The sequence below is a fragment of the Neophocaena asiaeorientalis genome, unplaced genomic scaffold (genome assembly GCF_003031525.2).
Source record: "Neophocaena asiaeorientalis asiaeorientalis breed wild unplaced genomic scaffold, Neophocaena_asiaeorientalis_V1.1 scaffold131, whole genome shotgun sequence".
In the NCBI taxonomy this organism is placed as follows: domain Eukaryota; kingdom Metazoa; phylum Chordata; class Mammalia; order Artiodactyla; family Phocoenidae; genus Neophocaena; species Neophocaena asiaeorientalis.
The window spans coordinates 133789-146651 of record NW_020173201.1 but is presented as its reverse complement, the minus strand read 5'-3'; the positions used below and the strand labels follow the sequence as shown (position 1 = coordinate 146651).

Sequence of the window (12863 nt, the reverse complement as noted above, 5' to 3'; positions counted from 1 at the left end):
CTTGACGACCAACCCATTTTCTCTGCAGTTGCTGAAAACTGTGTGGGTAGGATCCACAGATAATTGGTTCCCTTCTCCATTTCATTTTGCCTGTCTAAACATTGCATAAATAATTACTTGATAAATTCAATGTTGATGTTGGCACGTGAACAGACAGACAAGAGTGACTGCTTCTTTCAAAATTTATAAATCCAATATAAATAGTAATCAAACCCCAAAGGAGAATGCTTAAAAATATTCCTATTTAACATTCACAATCCAATTTAACTTGCCTCATTTTAACCCACACACTTGTGGAGCTTAATACAGAAACACTCTTGGCCTACATTTAAAATAATGTAACATTTGACAAACTGTTCAAGTACTGAATTTAAAAATACACTCTGCATAAATTATGGTTCTCATATAAACTCCAGATGCATTACTTGCAGGATTAACCTGGGGTTTATTTCTTCCTCAATGCACCATGTATACACACTCACACAAGTATGCAAACACAAGAAAAATGCTAGAAAACATAGTCTGAGAACATACCATGAAAAAATATTTAATAAGTCAGGGTAGGTAAACGAGTAGTCAATGGAAAACAATTATTTTAAAATTTAAGTTTTCTTTAAAATTACAATTTAAGTATCTCTTAAAGGTACACAAGAAGACATAGACTACCTGCCTCACTCTGGAACTAAAATAGACAACTCATTAGCCACATTATGGCAGCCAAATGGCATGAATTCTTTAGATGCTGAACCTGGTTAAAATAGCAAGAGCAAATTTCATGAACAGAGTGAAGGGGAGGAAGAGAAGAGAGAAGAAAAAGTCTAATATAAAAAAAGTCCAATTCCTTCTAGTTGTTTTAAATCTAAGGGAAAATTAAAACTCTTATTAAGCTGTAACTGCAAAAATTAAAAAGGAAATCCATTTGTTCAAAAAAAAGAAACCTTAGGCAACGGGGGCTGAGGCTGCTGACATTTATTTGTTATTTCCTATTGTAACCACATCAACTCTGCCATACACATCTGACTAAATGCACTTGGTTGTTGTGTCTAAAAATGTTCAAGGAATGTACAGGAGAAAGAAGGTAGAAAATCAAATACAACGAGTAGAATATTTTACAAAACTGAAAATGACACCAATTAGGTTAAAATAAAGAATATCCAATTAACATACCTAATTTCACTTTTGTGCTGTATTTAAAGGATTTTTTCAACCTTCAAATTTAACTTAATTTTGAAAAGTACCTTTACTGAAATATAATTCACATACCATTTGATTAATTCAGTGGTTTCTAGTTGAGTTGTACAATCATCACTTGAATCAATTTTAGAACATTTTCATCACCAAAAAAGAAGCCTCGTAACTATTAGCAGTAAGTCCTCATTTCTTCCAAATCCCCAGCCCTGGGAAACCACTAATCGAATTTCTGTCTCTTTGCCTATTCTAGACATTTTATATAAGCGGAATCACTTTGCTCTATTATCACTTTGAAGTCAGATTAATTCTAGTTTCACTTTACTTGACACTCTTTGATGGCTTCACACTGACTACAGAAACATCTTTTACATGGAATACGAGCGAGTCCTTCCATAATGTTTTCTTCTCTCCTAGTATCTGGTTTTGCTCCCACTAACCACACTCCGGCTGAAGCAAACGGCGTCCCAGACAAGCCAGGTTGTTTCTTCTCTCAGTGCTTCTCTCATCCTGCTCTACTCGGTGGTCTCTACTTGTTGGTTAAGACTCTGTGAAAACTTTTCTTGCACCCTCCTCCACCAATGCCTCCTTCAAGGGCAGTTTTCTACCCTCAGTTGTGGGACTTTGTATAGGACCTGGTCCACGGCTACTCCTAAAACTGCATTTCCCACCACTCTGCCCGTTGTTTACTCCAGGCAGACTGGCCTCCTTACAGGTCTTCACAACCTCCATTCTCATTTTCCAGGAGTAAAAGTATTTTTCCCAGGTATTTCCATGGTGTGTTCTCAGCTTTATTCACCTCTGCTCCAATGTCACCTCCTAAGAGAGATTGTCTTTGAGCGCTCTAACCAGAGAAGTTTCAATCTCCTTTTCATTTTCTAAACAGAATTACCTCCTTCTGAGGCCCCTCTACCTTACTTTTTCTCTTTGTAGTACTGATGTAACATTATGTAATTAGGTATGTATCTGTCTTTCCTTCCAGAATGTAAGGTCTGTGAGGATGGGTCTGTTTTGTTCACTACTGTGAATATTTGTGAATGAATGAATGAATGACACCTGTGACACTTAATTATATGTGTTGGTTTAAGACTTCTGTCTTCCCCACACTGGACAGCAGGGGTTGCATCCTATTCCTCCTAGTTTACTCAGTGCTCCTTCCTGGCACAAAATAACTTCTTAATATTCCTTGTATGACTGAATGATGTCAAGTATAAATTACCTGTAACAATGGTTCCCAACAAAGGGACTCTGAATCCATGTAAATATGGAATATGGAAAAGTACATAAACTGAAGAATACAGGTAAATCTTTCCATGAGTCCTTTATCTGAAACTCTTGAGACCACTTTTAAGATTCAGACTTGTTCCCTACTTTTTTTTTTTTTTAGAAGATGTTGGGGGTAGGAGTTTATTAATTAATTAATTAATTTTGGCTGTGTTGGGTCTTTGTTTCTGTGCGAGGGCTTTCTCTAGTTGCGGCAAGCGGGGGCCATTCTTCATCACGGTGCGCGGGCCTCTCACTATCGCGGCCTCTCTTGTTGTGGAGCACAGGCTCAGTAGTTGTGGCTCACAGGCCCAGTTGCTCTGTGGCATGCGGGATCCTCCCAGACCAGGGCTCGAACCCGTGTCCCCTGCATTAGCAGGCAGATTCTCAACCACTGTGCCACCAGGGAAGCCCTTGCTCCCTACTTAATTAACACCCCTGGTAGGGTCTCGGGCAGACCCTGTAATCAAACACATTAATAGCTTTGCAACAAAACATGTGAAGAGCCCTCCGAAGAATGATAAATAATGCTCAAATCAACTTTTTCTGTCTTGAATTTTTCTGTCAAGAGAAATGTTAAGAGTTTGGGATTTTGGAAGTGTGGATATGGGGCTGTAGACGTGTACTAGCATATGCAGATCTGTGTGATGTTTTATGCTAAAATGGATTCCCCACATTCCAGTTTAGAAATCACTGATTTAATGCATTAATTTACAAACATCTATTTTTTTTCCAGCATAGCTAGCATTAATGAAGCTTTTACTATGTGTTAGCCCTTGTGCTAAGCTTTTTAAATACATAGGTAAAAACTACTATTTGCCCCATTTTATGAGTGAGAAAATTAGGGTTTAGAGAGAGGGTTAGCAGCTTGTCCACAAAGCTTGTCAATAGCTGAGCTGGATCAAAACTGCAGCTGTCTCAGAACCAAAAGTCATGTTCTGGACCACCTGGTCACCCTGAATTCATGGAGTTCAAGATAAAAATTCTTTAGTCTTGCCAAGTTTCTTCATGATGTTGAGACAAAGGAAAGTTTCTATAATTCAAGTGAATGTAAAAAACTTCCTCAGGCTACAACTCCCTCATTAAAAAAAAAAAAAAATGCTGGCTATAAGTACACAACATTTAACTGATATTTGTATAACGGAGTAATTTATCTCCTCATGTTTTAAACATTTGTAATGAGAGATCAAGTAATTCCAGATAATTAAAAAATTATGTAGTCATACTAACTTGCCCTGATTTTATTTTTTGTAGAACCATGATCCAAGGGGTGCTATTCCCTAACAGATGAGAGTAGGAATGGCAGAAGAGAACAATCTAAAAAAGGTACTATCACAGAGGATATGTGGATTTTCACACTTGCCTTTTTCAAGAGCATCTTAATTGCTTGAATTTTTTTAAGCCAGGCGTAAGTTGATCAAATATAATTGTGATGACCAAATTTTGGAACTCTTTCAGAATAACAAAATATAGTAGTGATCTTTTGGGAATAAGGAGTTAGTTGTATAAGAACAATAAAGCTACATTAAAAAAAAAAAAAAACAAAACCCTGCATAGGGCTACAGCTTCAACTGAAGACACAGTGTTTTGGACCTTACCGTGCTTATGTGAAAGCTTCAAGTTATGAAATGTAGAGTAGCAAAAGTACAACACATATTCATTTTATGACACAAAAGCAGATAAGATGGACATAAAGGTTAAGAAATGAAAATAACATATACACCAAAAAAAATCACAACAGAAACAGGCTTTATTTCAACCAGACAAGTGAATACTTCCATTAACATCAACTTCTTCAAGACTTGAAGACATGGAAATTAAAGATAGTGCCCAGAGGCAGAGAAGGAAAGTTTCATCATGGAGCAATTGTACTGCCCTTCAAAAATCCCTTTCAGCAATATGCTCAATTCAAAAGATTAATTAGTTCTAAATCATTAGATCTCATGTGTTTCAGTATTTGTATGAGACTCTCATTTGAAAGTTACCCATCAGTCCCAATGATATCTTTCAAACAGAAAAAATATATATAGATCAGTATAATAATTTTTTTTAATTTTAGAAAGTGGGATTGAAATACAGTTTAAAATATTTCAAATAAAAAACAACTTTATTATTATTTAAGACGCCTTGTTACAAAGGTCCTAGCTACATACATGTACAAAACACAGATATTACCACATGACATCTCAACCCATGACTTCTCCTAAACATCCCAACGTGAACAGTTAATCTACCGGGAGACTTTCCCCTGTAAATCCCAATATCTTGCACAAGGATTTGTTGCCATTCATACGCTGTGCATGGATGAGGACACTTCATCAGAGAACATTTCAATTTAACATAACCTAACGTAAAATAAATCTACCGCAACACTACATGTTCATAAGGGATACGACAAAATTGCATATAATTTTCAACTTTTGCCAGACTCACTAAATTCACGAACACTTTTTCAGAGTTTTCTCTTCAAGGGCACTTTTGAGAGCTTTAGATCTCGTGCTTAACTTTGTATTGAGTTGGTCAGCACCTTGATTAATATGAGCAATTACATTAAAGAACGGTATTGGAGGGGGGACGGGGAGTCACCTGAGGACAGAAACAGGGGGAAGGACTCTCTTTTTCCCTAAGACATTCAAACAGAAAAAACAAGACCCAAAAAGGTAAACAAACAAACAAAATAGTGTTCACAGTAAAACATGACAGATTTGTAGTTTCATTTGAAACCAACAGCAAATCATGAAACGTCATGAAAAATATAAGTCAAGGTAAAATCTCCTAGAGTAATTACTAAATGAAGTTAAAATTACCACACTGATCAGTAAACCCCAGAAGAAAAATAAACAGCACTTACATTTCAGGTCCTTCTTAAACATCATATCATTTTTCAAAGTCAATGCATAAGACTGGCAGGTTTGGCCACACTGCACAAATATTTTTTTAAAAAATACAGTATACAGAAAAAACTCTTGTATTCCCCATTTTGAATCATAAGCTCAAAACCCAAGAGTAAAAGATCAGCTAGAAGGATTTTAATTATTTACAAATCCAGCAGGTTCATCTGCCATAATGGCTTGGCTTCCGTCCCACAGTGGCTTTCACCCTCTCCAGCCGCAGAGCTTGGATCCCTGTCCCATCTCTACTGGTCATCAGTCATTTTGAACAGTTCCAGCAGTGCCCCAACAGCTCCAAAATAACCCTACAACAACAATGAGAAAACTTCTGTACGATTATCTCTGAACCTTAGTCCAATACCTACTGTTTTTCATAATTCGAGGAATGCTGCCTCCTAATGCTATAGATACAACTTAAAACCTGACCTCTGGCATGAAACATGATATAATAATAATAATAAATGCATTGGATATCTATTTGTTTGTATACATTAAATAAATTAACTGATGTAAAGTGCATAGAAAAATATCTGGCACCACAGTGTATACTACGTCAGTGTTGACAATTTTTAGGATTTTTAGGATTAGGATTATTTCATTTTAATCCTTGTCATGGCAAAATTCACATTATTACTCCCATTCCACAGATGAGAAATGGGAGGTCATAAAGTAAATTACCCTTTCAAGGTCACATGAGTTGTACCAGGGTTCAATCGCAAATCTATCTGACTTCAAAGTTGTAATGTCTCACAAGGTATAGCTCTAAGCTTCCCTCAGTAGATCCCGGAAAGGCACCTAAATCAGCTCAAGTTTCCCTTTGCTCATCTGTAAAGGAAAAGCTCATGTATCTGTGAAAATGAAGGAAGCTGAAAAATGGAAATGTTTAGAGAAGCTGGTTTCCAAAAGGCAAGAGACTCTACTCCTCTGGTATCTGCCTGACTCAACAGTTACTTACTGCGAAATGGGTGGCATCTGGCAGAACACTACATGGTAGGATCTTTGCCTCCACTGCCAGCTGACCTCTGAGGGCTCACTATATGCTAGAAATTTACATGGATTCCTCACTTAATCGTCACAGTAACTTTATGAGACAAATAATATTATCACCCCATTCCACAAAAGCTAAAACAGAAATGGAGAGGTAGAGTCATTGCCTAAGGTCTCCAAGTCAGTGAGGGCCTGTGCTCTCAACGGCTTGGCTAGACTACTTCTCTTAGGAGACGTGCACTTACATAAGTGGAGTGAGTGGGACTGAGTGAGTGAGGACTCCAGGCAGGGCAGGAAGGCCACCTCACCAGCACCTCCCAAAAGTCCTCTCTCCATAATATCCTCCAGGAAGACCTGCCTAAGTGAGAGTGAACCTAAGAAGGTAGAGAAATTTCTGAGAAACACCTACAAGGAGATATAAAATTGCTCTACTTTCATCGGCCATAGAGACTGAGTTATGATACTGAGTAACAAACCAAAGCCATCATTCACAGAGGCCTAAGATTGTACAAAAGGATGCCTTTTTATCCAGAGAAGTAGGTTTCCCCCAAATGCTGGCTCTTTTTCCTTATCTTACCATCAACTAACTACCTGTGTGCCCTTGTAGATGGCTTTTTTTTTTTTGCGGTACACGGGCCTCTCACTGTTGTGGCCTCTCCTGTTGTGGAGCACAGGCTCCGGACGCGCAGGCTCAGCGGCCATGGCTCACGGGCCCAGCCGCTCCGCAGCATGTGGGATCTTCCCGGACCGGGGCACGAACCCGTGTCCCCTGCATTGGTAGGCGGACTCTCAACCACTGCACCACCAGGGAAGCCCTTGTAGATGGCTTTTAATCCCTGACAGCTTCCAGGGTTTGTTTTCTGCCTTAGTCCAAGAGGATCTAAACTTAGGGTTGCCAGATAAATGCCAGGTAAAATAACTGTGTCCTATATTTTTAATCACTAAATATGGCAACACCAGATGGGCTAGAAGAGTGGTCTTCTTTTTCATTTTAATTATTTTTTTAAACAAAATCTTACAAGGGAAATCGGTAACTAAGCAGATAAAAAAGGAGCTGCTCTGGTTGGAGGAGGGGGAGTGAAAATTCTGAGACTCCACTGCCCTCGCCCCCCATAAAAAAGTTATATCACTTCATGCCTTAGCCTCCTTAAAAAGACAAAAACAAAAACTTTCTTTAGTACAGTTAAACAGTTAACTATTTGGTATTTAACTTCGTATTGTTTTAGATGCTTTAATAAAACAAAACATAGGCTTAGAGAGCTCTGAATAATTTATAAATGCATCAGCAACTTTTCAAATAAATAATTCAGTTTGGAGATGAGAAAAATGCCACAATAGTTATTCATTACAATTAAAATTTATGACACTCGTTCTCCCAATGTTCTTTCTGCTGCAATATACCCAAGGCTTTGGGTACCTCCCGTGATAAACAGCTGCTCTCTACAGTATTGATTTTAAAGGGGAATAGAAGAGGTGGGAAGAGATGAGGGCTCCTCACTCAGTTTTAGAAACCTCCGATTTGTATTAGTGTAGAAACTGGATATAAGGGCCCCTTTGCATTAACCGGAGCGCTCCACTTCTGTAAACAGGCTGCCTAATGGCTAGCACACCAGCCTCTCAAGGCCACCAGGCTACTCGGAGCAGCCCAAGCACTTCTGTTCTCACCAGCTGAGTTGTTTACTTGCCAAGAGTCACCTGTGTTTATCCTCAAATTTGTTTATGACAGTTTGATTGTTAATGTAATAATCTAATGTAATTATATGCCACCTAAACCAATAAAAAGAGTACAAGATGAATGGTCACCTCTTTGAAAATCCAGTTAAATTCTTGAGAAAGATTAAAAAGCTAGTTAAGTGAAAGTTGCTAGGAAAGTAGATCTTAAAAGTTCTCATCACAAGGAAAAAAAAATATAACAATGTGTGGTGATGGATGATAACTAAACTTACACTGATAACCATTTTACAGTATATACATATATCAAATCATTGTTGTGTACCTTAAACTTATACAAAGTTATATGTCAATTATATCTCAATAAAAATGGAAAAAAATGAAACAAAGATTGAAAAAGGTAGTCACAAACCACTGCCCTCTATTTAGGTGGATCCTACATATGAAAGATTGGGAAAATCTAGAATGACTCTGCAACCAAATTGCTTCATAAGTATCTTTAATTTCTTGATCTACTTTAAAGAAACAAACCAGATGTCATAAAAGTTGCATAATACTTGTGGATTATGGGGAAAAAAAAGACAATTACAAAGCTCTGATCAGCAGAACCCATGCTCAAAAATAGGTCTTGGTCCTACATCAAGAAATTGGTGAGTGAATGAACATTTATACATTTTATATTAAAATAGAATGGTAAAAGTAGGAAGATATTTTTCCATGATTAATCATTTAAACATTTTTTTTTGTTTTTTAAATTAACCACATACTAGCCCTGATTGTTGGATAATAGAGCTTCCATTTTATATAATGTTCTTCCTTATCTTTTGCATAAATGCAAACTAAGGAACCCGCTCATATGTTAGACAACCCAAAAATTTCCATGTAGGACAACTAAGTGCATGTGAACTCAACCTACCTCATGTTCCAAAAACAGAGCTTTTAGCTGTCCTTTGGACCAAAAATCCATGGCATACGCTAGCAGCTTCATGGAGACCATATTGATTCTGAGAAAATTCCCAACAAACACAACTCTGTCAATATTCTGGAAAAAAAAAATGAAAGAAAAACAATTGAACCATGACATAAAAATAACATTTAGCAACAGACCCAATGTGCTGTGTATCACTGTATGCCAGGACCTTGCAGAGTGAATTTTTTTTTTTAAGTGGAGTTATTTCAGGATTTCCAAGATGAAGTCAAACAAACCTCAGAATGCATTCCACAAGAACATGAGGGGGAGAATTCGGTTGGGGGAGGCAGAGACTAATACTGGGCTCATTTACAGGTATTATGTTAGGCTGCCTTAGATCTGATATGAAATTCAGCTCCCAACATTCACATATGAAATTAAAACTGGAGTTCATCTAAATTTGCCTGTGTATTCCTTAAATCCCCCAAACTTCCAACTATAAAATATATTATTACCAACTCATAAATTATTTTTTTAATTTTATTTATTTATTAAAAAAAATTTTTTTTTAAAATATTTTGGCCATGCCACGCGGCTCATGGAATCTCAGTTCCCCGACCAGGGATCGAATCTGGGCCATGGCAATGACAGCTCCAAACCCCAACCACTAGGCCACCAGGGAACTCCCAACCAACTCAGTAAATTAAATGGCTATGGCATGGTTATTCATCTAACAACTGTGGTCAGACTGCTCTGTGCCAAACACTGGGAATACAAAAAAGAAACAAGACCCAGTCTCTACCTTTAGGATATATGGTGAAATATCCTGTTTGGTCAGTATGTGGGTTACAATATGATAACAAAAAATACATTTATATTTTTGTTGTCACGGATACAGATTTGTATTCTGAACACACCCCTCACACTGAGCTCAGCCTATCTGCCACACAGACACTGCTCACTCCTCACTCACTCACAGAGCCAGTTGCTATGGTCACTCATATCAAAGGGAAGGGAGTCTTGGGAGCTGGCATTATTTTCTGTTCAGTCTATCAAGAGCAACCAGGGTCTGGGAACATCGCCTTCTAACTGTCTCAAGCTTTAACAATACATGAACCCATTAACCACTGTGAAAATTTTCCCTGGGTAGAGGGGTGGGAGATGGGCCCACGATTAGGGGTCCAGCAGGGACAGGGGAGACCCTGGGTGGGGGTAGGCGTGGAGGAAGGGAAGGGAACGTGGCCAGTGCTTTCCCTGTCCACTTAGGCACTGGGGAGCCTGTTGGGCTCCCAGGCCTAATCCTCTGCCCTGGAGCCTCCCTCCTACCCTGCAGAGCCCAAGCCTCACCCCACACCCCCACCCACGGCGCCGCCTCTGCACTCGGAGACCCCCTCTGAGACCCCCTCCAACACGCTGGGCATTAACCCCAGCCACACACCCTCACCCAGGGCCTTACCTCCAAACTCTGGAACTCTACACTCCAGAGGCTCCCGTTTGGACGTGCTGCCTGTCCCCTTCTGCGCAGATCCTAAGCAGAGGCCCCACCTCACACTTGAGCATCACCCCTGCCTAAGTTCCACCCCCTGCCTAAACTCTGCCCCCCATAGCCAAGGCTTTTTTTTTTTCTTTTTTCCTCTTTTAGATTGGGGTTCTGTTTCACCTTGTAGTTGATTCATTTATATTTTCATTTTTTCTAATAATTCTTTTATTTTTGGAATTTTATTTTGTTCTTTATACTTTGTTATTATTCTGCTCCTTTTGACTTGTTCCCCCTCCTTTTTTTTTTCCTTTTTTCTGTGGTGGATTTGTTTTACCTTGTTGCATTTGTTTCGATTATATTTTTATTTTTCCTAATGTATTTTTATCTTTCTAATTTTATTTTAGTTTTTATTCTTTGTTATTGAACTGCTCCTTTTTTTTCTCTTTCTTTTTTTTTTTGCCACACCATGTGGCTTGTGGGATCTTGTTGGGCCCAAGCTCCTGTGGTGGGAGCACCAAGTCCAAACCGCTGGACTAACTGAGAAGCTCAGACCCCAGGGAATATTAATCAGAGTGAGGACTCCCAGAAGTCCTCATTTCACTCCAAGACCCAGCTCTACCCAACTGCCTGCAAACTCCAGTGTGGACGCCTCAGGCCAAACAACCAGTAGGACAGGAATACAGCCACACCAATCAAAAAAAAAAAAAAGGAAATGACAAAAATATGTTACAGATGAAAGAGCATGGTAAAAACCTACAAGACCAAATAAATGAAGATGAAGTAGGCAACCTACCTGAAAAAGAATTCAGAGTAACGATGATCCAAAATCTCGGAAACAGAGTGGAGAAAATACAAGAAATGTTTAACAAGGATCTAGAAGAACTAAAGAGCAAACAATGACGAACAACACAATAACTGAAATTAAAAATACTCTAGAAGAAATCACTAGCAGAATAACTGAGGCGGAAGAACAGATAAGTGACCTGGAAGATAAAATGGTGGAAATAACTGCCAGGGAGCAGAATAAAGAAGAGAGAATGAAAAGAATTGAGGACAGTCTCAGAGACCTCTGGGACAGCATTAAACACATGAACATTCGAATTATAGGGGCCCCAGAAGAAGAAGAGAAAAAGAAAGGGTCTGAGAAAATATTTGAAGACATTATAGTCGAAAACTACCCTAACATGGGAAAGGAAATAGTCAATCAAGTCCAGGAAGTGCAGAGAGTGCCATACAGGATAAACCCAATAAACTATCAAAAATTAAATACAAAGAAAAATTATTAAAAGCAGCAAGGGAAAAGCAACAAATAATATACAAGGGGATCCCCATAAGGTTAACAGCTGATCTTTCAGCAGAAACTCTGCAAGCCAGAAGGGAGTGGCAGGACATATTTAAAGTGATGAAAGGGAAAAACCTACAACCAAGAAAAAACCTACAACTTTACTCTACCCAGCAAGAATCTCATTCAGATTTGACGGAGAAATCAAAAGCTTTACAGACAAGCAAAAGCTACGAAAATTCAGAACCACCAAACCAGCTTTACAACATATGCTGAAGGAACTTCTCTAAGTGGGAAACACAGGAGAACAAAAAGACTCATAAAAACAAACCCAAATCAATTAAGAAAATGGTAATAGGCACATACATATCAACAATCACCTCGAATGTAAATGGATTAAATGCCCCAACCAAAAGACACAGACTGGCTGAATGGATACAAAAACAAGACCCTTATATATGCTGTCTACAAGAAACCCACTTCAGACCTAGGGACACATACAGACTGAAAGTGAGGGGATGGAAAAAGATATTCCATGCAAATGGAGATCACAAGAAAGCTGCAGTAGCAATACTCATATCAGATAAAATAGACTTTAAAATAAAGACTGTTACAAGAGATAAGGAAGGACACTACATAATGATCAAGGGATCAATCCAAGAAGAAGATATAACAACTGTAAATATTTATGCACCCAACATAGGAGCACCTCAATACATAAGGCAATCGACAGTAACACAATAATAGTGGGGGATTTTAACACCCCACTTACACCAATAGACACATCATCCAGACAGAAAATAAATAAGGAAACAAAAGCTTTAAGTGACACAATAGACCAGATAGACTTAATAGATATTTTTAGGACATTCCACCTGAAAGTGGAAGAATACACCTTCTTCTCAAGTGCACATGGTACGTTCTCTAGAATAGATCACATCTTGGGTCACAAATCAAGGCTTGGAAAATTTAATAAAATTGAAATTGTATCAAGCATCTTTTCTGACTACAATGCTATAAGATTAGAAATCAATTACAGGAAAAAACAGTAAAAAACACAAGTACATGGAGGCTAAACAGTGCACTGCTAAATAACCAAGAAATCACTGAAGAAATCAAAGAAGAAATAAAAAAATACCTAGAAACAAATGACAACGAAAACAAAACGATCCAAAACCTATGGAACGCAGC

General features: G+C 38.3%; 1 protein-coding gene across 6 annotated transcripts in view; it reads right to left on the bottom strand.

Annotated features, from left to right (window-relative positions):
* Nucleotides 1-4179: 4179 nt before the first annotated feature.
* Nucleotides 4180-12863, bottom strand: part of PANK1 (pantothenate kinase 1) — a 108504-nt gene continuing 99820 nt past the window's right edge. For all 6 annotated transcript variants that reach the window (XM_024744850.1, XM_024744852.1, XM_024744849.1 and 3 more), the window contains 2 exons: nt 8917-9042; nt 4180-5647 (listed from right to left, as the gene is read on the bottom strand). In XM_024744850.1, coding sequence (XP_024600618.1) covers nt 5588-5647; nt 8917-9042 — 186 coding nt within the window. In that variant the 3' untranslated portion in view covers nt 4180-5587. The remainder of the gene's footprint in view (nt 5648-8916; nt 9043-12863) is intronic.